This window comes from Pogoniulus pusillus, chromosome 3 (assembly GCF_015220805.1).
Source record: "Pogoniulus pusillus isolate bPogPus1 chromosome 3, bPogPus1.pri, whole genome shotgun sequence".
In the NCBI taxonomy this organism is placed as follows: domain Eukaryota; kingdom Metazoa; phylum Chordata; class Aves; order Piciformes; family Lybiidae; genus Pogoniulus; species Pogoniulus pusillus.
The window spans coordinates 19,468,237-19,485,743 of NC_087266.1; the positions used below are offsets into that span (position 1 = coordinate 19,468,237).

Below are 17,507 nucleotides of genomic sequence, written 5' to 3' on the forward strand. Positions count from 1 at the left end.
TTTAAATGGTATATTCCAGCAGCCCAGGGGACTGGCTGCCACACAGGAACAAGGTGAGAAGCTAACACTTTTGCTTCAAGGTGTTTTCTAGTACAGAACAGCCAGGCAGAACTTCTGGAAAGATAGAATCTACCCCTTTCCAAAGCCTCTAACATTTTCTGGTTAGTTCTGCAAATAATGCAATTTTCCCCAGCTAGTTCATTGCACCTTTTTGGAGGGGTGGCACAGGAAAGGTGGACAGCGCAGAGATAGAAATAAAAGGTAAAATCAGGCCTATTATTTATGACAAGCCTGATGTGCCAGTGTCAGACATTCATTATCAATATATACTTGAAAAAACCTATCTGTTTTTTATGCCCTAACTTTACCAGAAGTAAGGTCACCAATGCTTTTTTCTGCCTCCAGTGCCTTTTTCTGCCTTCTCCGTCTGGTTTGTTGTTCATAGCAACTGTGCTCCTACAGCACTGAAAAACTTATGGTCACTTAGTGAAATATGGCACTTTACTAGATACCAAGTCTAATAAAAATTATGACTGAATTAATACTCAATGAAGACGAAGTGTAATATTCTGACCTCAGAGCTGCTTAGCTCCAACTCTTTGAAGGTCTGACGTCTTTGAACCACACAGTTACTTACAGACAGATGCATCTGACACAGAAGTAATTCTCACAGAACAGCCTGCCTTTTGAGTCTATGCTCAGTACTGCACAACCTTAGCATCATATATCAGTTTTTAGGAGGCAGAGTTCTGGAGAAGTCTGTTCTGGAAAAAACAAAACTCACTAATAAGTTATTATCTTTTTAATTAATTTAACAAACAGAAGATCAAAACTGCTTCACTTACAATCAAATATTTCCATGTTTTGATACCTGTATTGCATTTCACATGCATCTATGTAACAAAAGCAGCAATAGTGATTTTATGTGCCCATATCCCCAGGTACAACTTCACAAAGTCAACTTCAGCCTGTCCCAGATTCTTCTACTTGGGCTAAGAGAGTAGAGGAAGGATCATTAGTAGTAAAGACTTGCAGTATAAAATTACAGTTTAATGCAGTTGAATATAGTAATGTAGTTTTAAAAACAATGTTCTATTTATGTTTTAGCACAGACTACTTGCCAAGATCTTCTATGATTTTTTTTTTCCTGAAGTTAACTATTAGCCTTCATACGTACAACTGTTTGGGCCTTATATATTAAAACCAGTTACCTGCTCCTGAGTCCTGAAGGAGATACAGTTTTGTATCTAAGTAAATATCATATTTAACCAGCACCTATTTCTAGAAAGAAACTACAGGACATATGTGCAAATATCCAAGTTTTAGTGTCCTCTTAAGCATCAACTAAACTTTCCCCCCTGCAGCAGACTTTCATTACACATGAAAAAAATGTTCTGTGTAAAACATGAACTAGTAACACAGAGTAAAATATACAATATTTCCACTGTAATTAACTAATCTTTCCTCAGTAGTATAATTATGAGGAGAACAGCAGCATAGCAAGTACTTGAAAAAGTTTAGATTACAAGACGTGTGAAAGATTTGGGTGCACATGCACTAAAGCACCTCTGCACCATATATTTGAGGATTACTTCAGGAATTGGGTGCTACTTATTTGTCTAATTCTCATTAATTGGAAGTTTTGCCATCTTACATTCGAACCAGAACCACATTGCCTCAGAAAAAAAAAAAGCACACTGGCTACAAAAAGTTAAATTTCCCAAGGCAGGTTACCAGAGCTTGTCAACACAGCATGTCAGACTACAGTTAGTCAAGTGTGACATAAAGCTGTCCATTAGTTTCTTCAGCCAAAAAACAGTTGTTCCATTAGACCAGACACTGGTTAATAATGCCACTAGTACACACAGTTCATTTTGTGTATCAGGGCACTGACCGCCATGTGTCTGGCAACAGGTAGATAGGTAGTAAATCCATTACCACATGTTAGGTCTTAAAAAGGCACACTCTCTGTACTGGGGCTAACAATACTGTGGCAAAGTAAAGGGTTGGACTCGATGATCTATGAGGTCTCTTCCAACCTTGGTGATACTGTGATACTGTAAAGTGATATGCATTTCCCTTTGTTTCAGTGGATCCAAATTTCACACTTTTTTTTCTTACCCAGAACCAAGTGTATTGACTATAGTTACAGAGTACATTTCAGATTTTTCCAGACAGATAAATGCAGGCTCTCATGATCCAGTATCTGAAGAGGGCCTACAAGAAGGCTGGGGAGGGACTATTTACAAGGTCTTGTGACCAGCAAGGAGTAATGGGTTTAAAGTGGAAGAGGGCACATCTAAACTAGATGTTAGGAAGAAGTTATGTGCAGTGAGGGTGGTGAGACAATGGAACAAGTTGCCCAAGGAGGTTGTGGATGCTCACTCCCGGAGGTGTTCAAGGCCAGGTTGGAGGAGGCCTTGAGTGACCTGTTCTGGTGGAAGGCATTCCTGCCTATGGTGGGGGGTTGGAACTGGATGATCTTTGAGGTCACTTCCAACCTAAATCATTCTTGATGGACACAGGAAAACACTGTGGGTGGGATTCAGCTTACCTAAGATGAGATTTCTACAATGTGGACATTGACATCCAAACTTCTTAATCATCTTTCAGTGATTTCTATGATTCTATGATCATTCTAGGCCCATCCCAAACTCAGTTCAGTTCTCTTATATTCAAGCTGTGACTGGGTAGGTTTAGACTGGACATTAGGATTTTTTTTTCCCCACAGAAAGAGTGGTCAGGCATTGGAACAGGCTGCCCAGGGAGGTGGTTGAGTCAGCAGTTCTGGATGTGTTTAAAAATCGTTTGCATGTGTCCTGGGTCAGTGCAGATCCCTCCCCTGGTAAACTCACTGCAACACGGATTTTTGGAAAAGTCAGGAAAAATGAATTTGTATTTCTTTATAGTTTAAATACATCAGTACAAGGAGAATAAACTATTACATAAATATAATAACCTTAAGGAAGATGGGGAAGGGGTCAAGCGGTGGCAAAGCAGCAAAAGCAGCAGCAGCCAAAACAGTGGCAGGGGATGATAGCAGCAGGCGCAGCAGAAGCAGTAAGGGGAAGGTACAAGCTGTGCTTCCAGACATAAAGCTCTTGATGCTCCAATAAGATTGTATTAACTTATCCATTGTTGCCATTATATGGCTTATCCCTAGAATGTTCACCTTTCCACTCAGAGCTTCCACTTCTAAGTTTCTCCGTTCCAAATCTTTTCATGTCTGAGGTAGAAATCTAGCTCAAATGGCCACAGCATGTGGTGCTTGGGAATATGGTTTAGGGTGAACCTTGTAGAGTAGGGATATCGATTGGACTTGCTGATCCTGAGGGTCTTTTCCAACCAGAATGTTGCTGTGATTCTGTACACCCCTGCTGTCCACCTACTGTTGTGCAAGTGGAATTTGTTAGGTTAATGAACCCTGAGATATCATTTATATAAATACAGAACAAGTTACAAGTCAACATACTAAACTATTTGCTAACTATTTTACATCGTGGACTTTTAGTATAATTTCTTTCAAAGGAGTATCATCTGCTTTTAGATGTAAAGTGAATCCTGTTTGGCACTCACATCTCAGTTTTCTTTTGTTTAAAAGAAGGGAAACTACAAACAGTCCTCTGAACACTCCAGTTTTTCCTTAATTTGTGGAGTTCCTCCATACACTAAAAGTTCATTGACTGCAGACTAGAGTGGAACAAATATTCTTCAATACTCAACAAAATAATCACAAAACTCCTAAGACTAAAAACTTCCCTAAAAGTACTAGTTATTTGTAAAGAAAAATTAAAGCAATTCCCAGCAAGTCCAGAGAAGCAACCACCAACTGCTTTGTAAGGTGCTCCCTCCTGCAAGCCTTTGCTAACCCATTCAACCTTCATCTCCTGCACAAATATTATCAGTAACTCAAAGGGTTGTAGCAGGTTGTGTGCTACGAATAAGAGCAAATAAGTTCAAGTTTGACCATATTTTGATAGCTACATTCATTAAAATACTGGCTGAAGGAACTCCATAGCTTGTATTTTTGTCACAAGAACTATGTTGCCTTGAAACTACTTTTTAACCAGGATGCTACAACAGCCGAGATACACAAGTTAATTATAAGTTGAGTTAATGACATCTTATGTAAAAGGTGAAACTTGAACTCCCATGAGACAGCAAATGCAAACACAGCACATGCAAAGAGCACTCTACCCTCGTATAAGACATTTCATGCTTCACTTTTTCAAGGTGAAAACCCTGGAAGACTGAAGTCTTCATTATGTTACAGGAAAAAAAATGAGGAGCAAGTGCTGTCTTTACAAATGTAGACTGCAAACTGGCCTCTCCACAGTAATGCAGAAATCTCATCATGGCTATCATTATGAGAGTAATTCTGCAAAAAACCCTGAAGTGTCTGTCATCTAGGTGTAGCAACAGATGTTCAGTCTGACTAACACCTACCTGGAAAAGAGGTCTGGAGAAATACAAAAACCCAAGCCACCACATTTATAGCAGATAGATTTTTCACCTCATTTTGTTATCAAACCTTTTAAAAAATATTTTTTAGACAATTTCACTAGATAAGACACGCTGATTAATTTCTGAACTCCTAACTGAACTGACCCACAGGAGGCCCTTGAAATCACTCCTTTACTTTTTTGTAACAAGATTTACATCAATCAGCATGCAACACACCACAACCCTTTCTTTAGGTGCAGCTTACTCCCCATGCTGGCTGGCACACGGCAGCTGACATACTTCATTCCAAGGCATCATGAAGGGAGGATGCATTCAGGTTGATGCTGATCATAGAGCAATCTGAACTTTAAAATTAAATGCTGACACAACAATGTAAGGCTGTGCACAGAACCACTCTATAAATGTGCTCTTTCTCTCTCTCAAAGGCATACAAAAGCTGTATTTCAGGGCCCGTAAGAAGCAAGCAAATAGAACCAACTACTCACTATTCCTTGTAACCAAAGACAGCAACTGAGAAGCTAGGCTGAATTCAAACAAAAGGGAACAGCCCTTCACACAGTGAGCAGTAAACCTATAGAACATAAAGTCCTTTGGAAACATGCCATAAAAATATGCACACAGGTTCAAGAGAAGGTCAGAGAAATACTTGACAAAAGAAATCCAGTTAAGAATTACTGACTACAGAAGGAACTTCTAGGCACTGAAGGATGGGGAAGTGGAACAATGAGGCAGGACTTGAACTCGCCCCTGTCATGTACCAAAACCACCTGGCTTTAGCTTGAGTGACACAGGGCAACAAAGTAAAGAGCTGGAGGATTGTTGCTCTGAAGCAGCATGACTGTTCTTGTGTTCACATTCTCAAATTTGCTCCTTTTACAGATGTTTCCCAACCTCTATAGCAACTGATCAGTAATGGCATCATTAGTGAAACTAGCCATCTATTCTATAACTCAAAGAAAAAAGAGTCAGCTCAAGAATTAAAAATTCTAGTTATAAAGTACTAGTAATTGTAACAGAGCTTCTCAGTAATTCATACTAACCTATTTCCATTTTGAAAGTTTTTGTCTTTCTGTGCAAGAACTATAATGTTCATGTATTTTAAGCTTAGCTAATAGATAACCTAATGACAAAAAACATTGTTTCAAGAATTTGGATGTAAGCTTAAGCTTTTAAATTGCTACTTAAGAATTGAAGTATCACTGAGAGAGATTTGGGAGCACCATTCTTCTGATCTTAACAGGACCTGTACTCATAAGTTAAATCCTTCTTCTAGGCTTAATATCTATGTACCCTTAAAGAGCAAGAAGTGGCTGCTCACTCATATTAATAGAAATTGCAGTTCCATTACAATTGCTACCCCTTCAAGTCAGGTGACATACCGAATGCTTTCCAGTGCACTTGTTAGTTGTTGCTGTGCAATATCATAAAGTTTCACTTTGAAGCCTTCAGCAGTAAACAGCATGGCCCAGCTGCGACCAATGAGTCCACTGGAACGAAAAATACCATTCAATTAATAACAAAGCACTCATGTTAGAGAAGGACATCTTACAAACATTGCAAGGAGGAAAACAGAGCTAGGAGTCTTCAATATTTGATTAAAGGATCAGTTACATATTGATAAGAATCAAATCTCTGTAAAAAGAGAAAGACTCTTTGCTACCTGTGTAGCAGCTTCTTGGAGGGCTGGGAGAAAGATAACGAGGAAGAAAACAAACAGGAAAAAGCAGAATTCGAATAGCAGGAACTTTGGGACATCAGACTCAAGTATCACCAATTTTTTCAGCTACAATCTTAGCCTGTACTCGGTGCATTGAATTACATTAACAATTTTATTTTAAAAAACCCTCCGTATTCAATTCACAGTCTAAAGACAGTAGTCCATTGATCCAAGAGTTCAGAATCTTACGTCAGAGATGACCAGAAAAACCTAGGCCAGCTTCCAGAGTCACAGTTCTCTAGGAATTACTGTAAGCATGTGGAAAGGAAAGAAAACCCAACCAACCACAGGTTTGATATTACTTTTCCATCTATCCACCTCTAGCACTACCTTCATTCTACCATACTGGAAGCATGCAGTAACAGTCTGTCCACATCTTCTGGCAAAGTCACAATACTGAGAAGTACATAGAGGAAGACTTGCACTAATTGACAATTTAATCACATCTCTCTCTCAAAGCAGCATAGGTTTTGACTTAACTTATAGCAGACAACAGTCTCTTTAAATGCAAGCACTGAGGCACAGTGTTATAAGCTTAAATAACCCACTATCATAAAAAGAAAAAAATAAATTACTTCATACTTATGACAGTTACAGAGGGAGTATTGCAATTACATACATTTCCTGTAATTTCCAAGATTATATTTGCAACATTAAACTTAAGTGACCCCTGGCAACTGGAAAATGCAAGGTCACTCGGGCAGCAATAAAGGATTAAAATAGGAACAAAAGTTAGAGACAAAGCAATAGGATAGATTAGAAAATAAGGAAGAGAAAACAGGAACATGTTCAGCCCTTGGTTTAAATAAAGGGGGAAAAAAGGAACAAAACAGGAAGTTTCAGGAAGCAGAAGAAATCTGGAAATAACTGAGACCAAAAAAAAAGCACACAAGGAAAAGCGCAAAACTTTGCACTTAGTGCAGTTAAGTGGGCAGCAAGTTCTCATTCAAAAGTTATCTTTCAAAAGAAAAAAACATGCTGAGCCCTGACCTCAGCAGCCCTCAGGCTAACCACAGAATGCAAAGGTAAGGTATGGGTCAAGGTTTGCTTGGTACTGTAGCCTCCTGGCTAACAAATAGTTGAAAATAAAAACATTTGTACTGCTTAAACCTTGAACAAGCATATATGTGCTACCAATATATTTATAAATTAGCATCATCTCTCTCAAATGGCACTTTTAAATTCTCCTTATCAGTATTTTATCTTTAAAAGTTTATTTTAATACAGGTTTTTAGAATTCTGGGATTTGTTTTCTTTTGAACTAGAGAGTGTACAAAGTAAGTCAATGGCAGGTATCGGTCCTGCACTGTTTCTCCATTGTGTAAGACAGCAACAAGCAACATTACAACCTAAAGTTAACATATTTGACCCCAAAACTCAGATTCCTGACACTTCAAGTGCTGTCATTTTGGGTCCAGCGATGAAGTACTAACAACTAGATCTGCTCACACTTCTGCAGGTGCTACCAGAAAGTATTCCTGCTTTCAGTGTAACTGTGATACAGGAGGCACAGAGAGCGAAAGTCCAGTTCTCCCAATCCTGCACACACCTACACTGAAAGCAAGTTCGCCAAGCACCACTGATTAAGTGCCAGCTTTGTCACCATCACACGACAGCACTAAGACGTGTCCAGAGATCTCAAATGGTCTTGCTAATAAAGTGTGTTGCAGCCCACACTTCTAGCACCGAGTTATAGTGGTGCACAGGGGGCTGTGACTGTCTAGCACGTGTTTTCTCTCCTCACCAGATTAGTGCTTAAATAAAGAGCTTCAAGTTTAGCTCACGAAGAGGATGGAACCATGCATTCCCACACGAGCCAGAAATCCCGCTGTGTCTTGTGGCAAGGAAGCATTACTGCAGGAGTGCCCGAGACAAACTTCGGAGCTTCTATGACAGAGCTGACAAACAGGATCTTAATCTGAGCTGGGATTTCTCCATTCTTACACAAAACAATTCAACGAGAAAGGGCTGCAGTCTCCCAGACATAAAGAATGACTGCACTTCCAGCGAAGACGCTACGAATGACGGCGGGGTTCTGTTTGTTTTAAGGCGGCATACAGCTATCAGAGACTTAAGCGAAGTCCAGTGAGCTCCTCAGTTCCGGCAGAAATCCGAAGCCGCGGCTGGGCAGATCTCCCCGCTCCGCGCCTCCTCAACACGGGCTGCACACACCGAAACCCACCCACTGCCCCAGCTCAACACCTCGCTGTCATATCCGACTCCCGCACGCTGCTGAAGCAGCCAAAGCACCTCCCTCCAGGCCAGATTTTCTGGGACACAGCTCGAATCCCTTCGCACATCTCCAGGCATCCGTTCCCAGAACGCCCAGTAGCCGACCCAGGCTGGCAACTCTGCCCTGGGTAGCTACATCTACCCCGGGAAAGAATACACTTTACCTGCCGATGATGGCAACATGAGAGGACTCCATGCCTGCCGGGGTCGGTCAGCAGATGCGCGAAACAGAACCCGGAGCGCCCAGCGCCAGCCACCTTTGCCTTCCTGCGCCCGCCCCCCGACCCGCGGCTCCCGCCATGTCACGGCCGCCCCTATTGGCTCCTGCTACGAGCGCTCCGATTGGCTCCGAGCCCCGGAGGCCTTCCCCTCCCGCCCCGCTGTGGGGTGGGCGGAAGCTGGTGGCAGCCCAGCCGGGTCCTGTGCTGCCGCTTTGTCCTCTTGACTCTCACCTAGGCCGAGCGTCAGCTCCTGGCTTCGCCTCCCGATACTCCACAGGCCGCGGCGCCACGGCCACGACATCTCTCACAGGTTCGGCGCAGTCTTCCCCAGGAGCGCGATGTCCTGCCGGCACTGCCCCTGTGGCCTCCGTGAGCAGGGCAGGCCTTGCCTGTTCCTCTTTAGGCCACACAAAGAGGTATCGGGGGGAGCGGTCACCTGCAAGCCGTGAAGTGGCCTTTGATGGTACAAAGACCTACTTGGCACACCCACTTTGAAGTGGGACAAGGCCAAAGTTTGCTTAACGGCCAAGGCTTTACCGTTAAAAATGGGTTGATCTCTATGGGAGTACGATCAAAGGTGTTCAGGTGAGCTCCCAATGAACATGAAATAGTTGTGGGAGTTTGGGTCTTAAGGCTTCAGAGCTGCCTTTGCATACACAAAGACCCCATCACACTTTGACCGTAGGGTACTAGAATACACCAAACTTCAGTGTGCTATTGACAAGGGTACAAATTAAAGTTCAAATTTCAAATTAATTCCATAGTTGGGTTTTTTTTTTTCACATTAAGCAAAGCTTTATTATTGAAAATATCCCCTTGTTAAAGTGGGAATTATATTCTGCAGTCCTTGGCTTTCAGCCTGGGATGCTGCATTACTCATTTCTATTCTAATTCTGTGTAGTTCCAACTCCTCTGCATGTTGGTCTGTAATAATGCTGGCTGTTCCTGAAAAGAAACAAAAATTAACATTTTAAATGCTGTAGTCTTAACATAGTTGAGAAATACTTGCAAGTTTTCCTGTGTTTCTAGCTTTCTGGGGAAAAAAAAAAGGTTGAAAACTGATACAATTGTTGGAAGCCACTTGTATCCTCAGAAGTCCATGGGACCAGATGGGATCCATCCTAAAGTGCTGAGAGAGCTGGCAGATGAGCTGGCCAAGCTGCTCTCTATCATTTATCTACAGTCGTGGCTCACTGAAGAGGACCCCAGAGACTGGAAGCTGGCCATCATGGTGCTTATCCACAAGAAAGGCCAGAAGGAGAAACTGGGAAATTACAGACCTGTCAGCCTGACCTCAGCGCCAGGCAAGGTCGTGGAACAGGCCATCTCGAGTGCCATCACAATGCATTTACAGGGTGGCCAAGGGATCATGCCCAGCCAGCATAGATTTAGGAATGGCAGGTCCTCCCTGACCAACCTGATCTCCTTTTATGATCAGGTTACCCACCCGGTGTATGTGGGGAATGCTGTGGATGTAGTCTACCTGGACTTCAGCAAGGCCTTTGACACCATCTACCACAACAAGCTCCTGGCAAAGCTGGCAGCTCATGGCTTGGGCAGATTCACTCTGATATGGGTCAAGAACTGGCTGGAAGGCTGGGCCCAGAGAGTGGTGGTGAATGGTGCCACATCCAGTTGGGAGCCAGTCACTAGTGGTGTTCTCCAAGGAGTAGTGCTGGGCCCACTCCTGTTCAATATCTTTATTGATGATCTGGATGAGGGGATTGAGTCCAGCATCAGTAAGTTTGCAGATGACACCAAGCTAGGAGCAGGTGTTGATCTTTTGGAAGGTAGGAGAGCCCTGCAGAGTGACCTTGCCATGCTGGACGGGTGGGCAGAGGCCAATGTTCACAAGGCCAAGTGCAGGGTTCTACACTTTGGACACAACAACCCCAAGCAGCACTACAGGCTGAGGACAGTGACTGGAGAGCAGCCAGGAAGTAGACAGTGGACTGAACATGAGCCAGCAATGTGCCCAGGTGGCCAAGAGAGCCAATGGCATCCTGACCTGCATCAGGAACAGTGTGGCCAGTAGGACAAGGGAGGTTCTTCTTCCCCTGTACTCAACACTGGTCAGACCACACCTTGAGTCCTGTGTCCAGTTCTGGGGTCCTCAATACAAGAGAGATGTTGAGGTACTGGAGCACATACAGAGAAGGACAACAAAGCTGGTGAAGGGCCTGGAACACAAACCCTATGAGGAGAGGCTGAGGGAGCTGGAGTTGTTTAGCCTAGAGAAGAGGAGGCTCAGGGGTGACCTCATTGCTGTCTACAACTACCTGAAGGGAGACTGTAGCCAGGTGGGGGTCAGTCTCTTCTTCCAGGCAACCAGCAATAGAACAAGGGAACACAGTCTCAAGTTGTGCCAGGGGACGTCTAGGCCAGATGTTAGGAGGAAGTTGTTCACAGAGAGAGTGATTTGCCATTGGACTGCCCAAGGAGGTGGTAGAGTTGTCCCTGGAGGTGTTCAAGAAAAGCCTGGATGAGGCATTTAGTGCCATAGTCTGGTTGATTGGGTAAGGCTGGGTGATAGATTGGACTAGATGATCTTGGAGGTCTCTTCCAACCTGGTTGATTCTATGGATTAGTAACTGGCTCAACGGCAGTTCAGAGTTGTGATCAGTGGAGCAGAGTGCAGTTGGAAGCATGTGGCAAGTGGTGTTCCCCAGGAATCAGCACTGGGTCCCGTTTTGTTCCACATCTTCACCAATGACCTGGAAGAGGGGATTGAGTGTACCACTGGCAGGATTGCTCATGATACGAAACAGGGGGTGGGGGTAGCTGACACAGTGGAAGGCTGTGCTGCCATCCTGGAAGATCTGGGCAGGCTGGAGAGCTACCTCATGAAATTCAATAAGGACAACTGCAGAGTCCTGCATCTGGGAAGGTTCTCCTTCCTGTCTACTCTGTCCAGGTGAGACCACACCTGCAATAGTGTCCAGTTTTGGGCTCCCCAATACAAGAGAGTCAGGGATCTGCTGGAGAGAGTCCAAAGGAGAGCTATGAGAATGATTGCAAGACTTGCACATATCCTATGAAGAAAGAGTGAGAGAACTGGGGTTGTTTAGTCTTGACAAGAGAAGGCTGAGAGGATCTCTTTTCAGTGGTGCCCAGTGATAAGGCAAAGAACAACAGTTACAAGCTAGAACACAGGAGGTTCCACATCAGCACAAGGACAGCACTAGAAAAGGCTGCCCAGAGGTTGTGAAGTCTCCTTCTCTCGAGACTTTCAAATGCTTGGATACATTCCTGTGCAGCCTGCTGTAGGTGATCCTGCTTTGGCAGCAGGTCTTAGACTCAGTGATCTTTGGAGGTCCCTTCCAACTCCTACGATTCTGTGATTCTGTGACTTGATGCATTACAAACACAAAGACCATTTTTCAGCTGAAATGTAACTGAAGCAATCAATGCATGCTTACTTTATGTACTCAGGTTTTTACTTAAAAAAAAAGTTTCTAGAACATAAAATTAATATTACATGGACTTTGGAAACAAGCTTCAGAAGTTCACCACCAGTCCCATTTGGAAGTATTTATCAGTTATTTTAATATTCTTTGACCTCCTGTGTATTAATATCCTAAGCTGTCTTAAGTAATAGACTGTTAGAGACAAAAGCAATTACAGGCAGACATTCAACAGAATAAAAAGCTAAGTTAAACTGTTCCGGAGATGCTACTACAGGGGTTGAGAACTAATCACAGTTGTAATACTAGCAATTAGAGGGCCTTTAAGTTCTGTTGGTGACAAGTCTGTGGCAATGAAATTGACCTCTGTTATTATCACTCATGCATTAGTGATAAAGCCATACAGTTCCGCATTAGTTAATTGATTAGAGTATGACAGCAGCCATGTTGTTTATTGTTCATGGTGATCAGACACAGTGATGCGACCAAAGAACAGATCAAAAGTGGAGAAAGAGAGAAGTTTGCAAGAGGAAGGGGAAACATAGATGTGCTAGTTTGAAGCAGGGTAGAATGTTTTGGTGAGAAGAAATAGATTATAGGCTGTGAAAGGAAAACAATGGTGATGTCAACTTCCCTCAGAGTCTTGCTGAAGAAGAAATGAAAACATTAGATAACACTCTCGCCATTTTGTCTCACTCTCACTTGGGCTGCTGACTGAGCAACATCTTACTCCCTAACCTCACCTTCCATTTGGCCTAACCCACTTTGCTTCTTAACCTTTTGGCCGAACCTCTATTCTTTTTTAGGACTGGGGTAAGGTTGAGAGGCGCAGGGGGAAGGTGCAGGGGTGGTTGAGAGCCCCTCCTGGGGACTCAGGTTTCTGGGAGGGGAGTTGTGTTTCTGTATTACCTTTTACCGTGTATATTTCTGTCTATAACTGTATATACTGTAAATATCTGCTTGTACATTGTGCTAGCTGTAAATAAATAGCTTCATTCATATTCCCAGAGCCAGCTGAGACTAGTCTGGGTAATTTCTAAAGTGGGGGGGGGGGGGGGAGGGGGGCGGGGAACACCCAAACCGTCACAATAGAGAATTGAATTCTCAGAAGTATAAGGAAAGAAAATACTACCAAAAAAAAAAAAAAAAAAAAGCCGAGTTTTCTTTGTTTTTTTTGTGTAATATGATAAGGATTTTCAGGGCCAGTAATTTCAGCCTTCTTGAACAGGGGACAGTGATTCTTTTCCCTTTTCTGTAACTTAGATGGAAAGGACAGAAAGTACCCAAAGTTGAGAAACATCAAAACTAATAATATGGTGAAACATCCTGGGATCCATTAGGGAATGGAAAGTAAGGCTTGTACTGGCAGCAGAAGGGGCCCAAGTGGAGCAGATATGCATTCACCAGCATATATATGCTTTCTTCTAAGTCAGATAATACTAGGAACGGACTTAACTTGTGTTGAGAGATGTAAAGTTGATTTCTCCATGTTTTTTATCATTCTGTTGAGCATGCTCCTGTGCTGCCCCATCTGAGGAGCTGAAATCGTCTACTAGTTTCAGAGAGGATGGGGTTACTGCCAGAGAGAAACAGAATGGTATGAAAGTCATGTAATAAACAAGGTGAAATAGCATTAACAGTAGACACAGGGAGGCAGAATATGAAGGACATATGAATTCCCTCTTGCAAAAAATGAAGGAATTGCATGATCTTTCAGCATGGAATGAAAACAGAGGCATAGTTCACATTTGTTAAGTATTAGATTTAATATATTACTTGTTCACCAGAGCAACTAGAAGGCATGTTTCTTTTGTGATGGACTATGGTACATTGCTCCTATGATCCTGATAGTTCAGAAAACTTAATGTCTTTAAAGGGTAGCTTTAATTTACTTTTCTTTTTTCCTATTCTACAGAGGTCTAATTAATGGTTTGCATACTGTAATCATAAATAATATGCTACAATTAATACTGTAATTACTGCTAGTAGTTTGTGCAGTTAATTTAGCTGGACTTTCACTGTGCAAATGGTCTGACTGAAATACTGTCAATATTGCTAAAATGCTGATTCTTAAAGAAGCTATCTGTAGGAATCAGAAAGTAAATAGCAGTAAAATAGATATTACAGAAACATGACTCAGCAAAACTAGATGGAATTCTATCCTTTAATAGTAAAAATACCTGTTAACAGCATAATTTCCCTGTTACAAATGTTTTTTAAACCCAAAGTACAACATACATATTATTCATGTTATTCACGAGGTTTTTCCATTCATTTTGCTTCTAAACTATGTGTAAATTGATTTATTTACTTTTTTTCACTAAATGCAGACTATACAGTAAATTGATGTTTGGAACAGAACTATGCTGAATATTTTCTACCTATGAAACTGTTCTGAAATAGCTTTTAAAAACTTTCAATATAACTCTACAAAATATGTTTACTTAATTAGTTCCTCATTGAAAACTCTACCCTGAAAACATTCTCATCCTTGTACATTGAATTTAGCAGCTCTAGAAACTCCATTTTCTAATTTGAATTTTCTTAATTTATATATGTTTATACACACCAACTCAGAGATCACATATATAAAATTAACATTTAAATCACCTAAAAGAGACAAAAAATTATTCTAATGCCCATGCTGTTCATACACTTGATAACAGAGGAAAGTAACATGCAATATGTATCATGCGATGAGATAAATGAGCACAGAGTATCAAGGCTGCAACACAGACCAGTCAGCAAAATACTTAACAGTTGAAGTTTGAATTTTCAAGTATAGGAAGCACATGATTTGAGGCTTTAATTTTTTAATTTTTAATTGTCATTAAAATAAATTTATTTACCATTAAGTTCAATTACCATTCAACTCCTACATTTTCAACTAAGAGAAAGAAAATATTTGTAAAGGTTAAGTATTAGAAATGCTTAAACTTTAAATGTATTTTGTATTTTCTGTCCTTTCAGTAACTTTTAAAGGTATGCTTACAAGATCCATTAGTTCCCAGAGAAATAGATAAATGCAGCTTCACTGCTTGTGGCAGTCAAGCTAGCTGGAGGGTCTTCACAGTACAGCAAAAAAATTGTGACTCCCTGGTCAATTCAGAATTAAATGCTAGAAAATTACTTTTTAAAAGATTTTAAGAGTTACTTTTTCTGAAAACACCAATTAGTGGATGATGAGACAAACAGTTACACTGCCAGGCCAAGGGTAAGGTACACACTAACAGTGATTGTAATACACAGATGGTGGCCAGTAAGCCCTGAACCCAAGTTAGCAGGTCCTGGAATAGTTTTCTTGAATCCTTATTTGTGATGTTACTGCTGCAAAAAGACAAATGCATTATGTGTTGAGAGGCAAAGAAATCCATACTGTTTAACAGTATAGCTTTGTGGTCTCCTTAATCTGCCTTAAATTTTCACTGAATTTACTGGATCAGGTACATGATGTCTTGAAAGGTAATGAAACAAAAAGCTGATCAGGTCTGCAGTTTGATTCATCTGCATATGTGTCTAACTCAACATGAGTCAGAGGACTCTTCTGGGAGAGGAACAGAAATTAGAAGGTCAGGAAAGAATGTGACAACTTTCATTTAGCAGTGACTTAAAATGATCAGGAATTCACAGCATACAATGCTGCTTGGGCTGTATACTAAATTTACTACCTTCTTTTCCCTTTTTTTGGCAGCTTCACATTTTAGATTATCTGATTTAGCCAAAACCAATAGACAATTATGTCATATGTGTTTCTCCTCTGTTAGAAGATGTGCTATTATCACAACCCAAGAGTAAGGTCCGGTGTTGAGACTCTCATGTTGTTCTGAGGATGTCAGAAGCAGTAGTTGGGCTGAGAGGTCTGAGGAGCTAAGCCAGGGACTGTGAAGGCAACATGCAGCATTGCCAGGGACTGGGCCAGATGCTGGAGTTGACTGATGTTAGCCCATTCTAGTGTTAGCTACTTGTCATTCTCCTACATAGTTCCCCGTATGGGCAGAGACCATACAGGGCTCCGTTTTAATAGTTGCTTTGAATGTGTGCACCCATGTTGGAGGGTAAGCAAGTTTGATAATATGAATATGGTCAGATTCCAGTGGTGCCTTGGCACTGATCCATTTACAAGATAGCTACGCTGACTCCTTATCTTGGGGTCTTATTTCCACTGCCCTCGAAACATCAGGATGTGCTGGACACCATCACACTCAGGTCACAAATATGAATAAGCTGGGTATCAGAGCTCTTGCCATAGAATGTGCCTGCTTCTTGGGTACATATGAATGTGTCTGAGGGCAATCAGAAAAATCTGAAAACCATAGGCTCAGTTGTATATGAGGACTCACAGGCAGAAAAGATGGGCTAGAAATGTATATATATTTCTTATGCTAAAGATCATAATTTGTGGCGAGTAACTAACCTGGATTTTTTCCTCAGCTGAAGTTTGTTATTCTGCAAAATAATTACATTCCAGAAGCTTCAGGGATAATGATTCTTGTGGCCAAAGTCTAAGGTTTCTGTGTGAAAGTGGTTCATGCCTGGAACATGAACAGGTTAATGCAAGAAGTGATAATCTCTTAATACTTCTTTATGTTATCTTTCTTCCTCTTGTTGGGAGCCTGATTAGAAAGACTTTTCACTCATATCCTCTGTACCTTATCTCTTCAGAAAGGACTTTGAGGAGCAGCAGAAAGCCCTGACGTTGCAAAACACTCACAAACCCTGACCATAAAAAGGGTGTTCTGACTGACTGTACTGCATATTGTCTTTACACCTTTCTTCTGTCATTAGTATAAGGCAAGCAAGGGTAGGGTACAATAGGTCTTATCAAATATTTTCTCACTTAAATACACTGTAAGCGTGTTCAGAGATCCTTGCTCTATTCTGTTTTCCATCTAGGCATGGGAAAATTACCTCAGAGTGTAATGATTTGCTGTGGGCAAATCAGCTGACGCTTGTCACGGTGTCCAAAATACCAGCTACCAGAAAGTAGTAAACAATGGCAGTAGGAATCATCTATTTTCTAAGACATTAAGGCCTTCACTTTTTTATTTAGAGACTATGGCAGATGGGAAGCCTTACCAACTATTTATTGAGCCTTTCAGTTTTGAGAGCAGATTTCTCAGCACACTGGAAGAAATAGAGTGGCTGGGCACCCCAAGAGTGAGCAGTGACTGTGATGAGATCTTTGCCTGGAGGTGCCAGCTGCTGACTGAGAGCTGTGCCTGCCAATGGAGTTCCACCACACTCCAGGCTATTGCATGGGTCAGTAATAGTCTGGAGCTCAAGAAACATGCTTAAGGCATGCACTGTGATGAAGCGCTCTCAGATATGGAACATGCTCAATTGCAAAGTTTGATAGTTACGCAATAAGCCATTTCCCATAATAGATTGGATTTTCTTTCACGGTAGCAAATCTGTAGTATAAAATACTGATTGTCACCATAAAATGACAGCAGATTGGCTTTTCACTTG

General features: G+C 41.6%; 1 protein-coding gene across 3 annotated transcripts in view; it reads right to left on the minus strand.

Annotated features, from left to right (window-relative positions):
• The window catches only part of CRYL1 (crystallin lambda 1), a 60,040-nt gene extending 51,350 nt beyond the window's left edge, over nucleotides 1–8,690 (minus strand). For all 3 annotated transcript variants that reach the window (XM_064171588.1, XM_064171609.1, XM_064171598.1), the window contains exons 1-2: nucleotides 8,578–8,690; nucleotides 5,844–5,951 (exon numbers count right to left, since the gene is read on the minus strand). In XM_064171588.1, coding sequence (XP_064027658.1) covers nucleotides 5,844–5,951; nucleotides 8,578–8,609 — 140 coding nt within the window. In that variant the 5' untranslated portion in view covers nucleotides 8,610–8,690. The remainder of the gene's footprint in view (nucleotides 1–5,843; nucleotides 5,952–8,577) is intronic.
• Nucleotides 8,691–17,507: the final 8,817 nt, after the last annotated feature.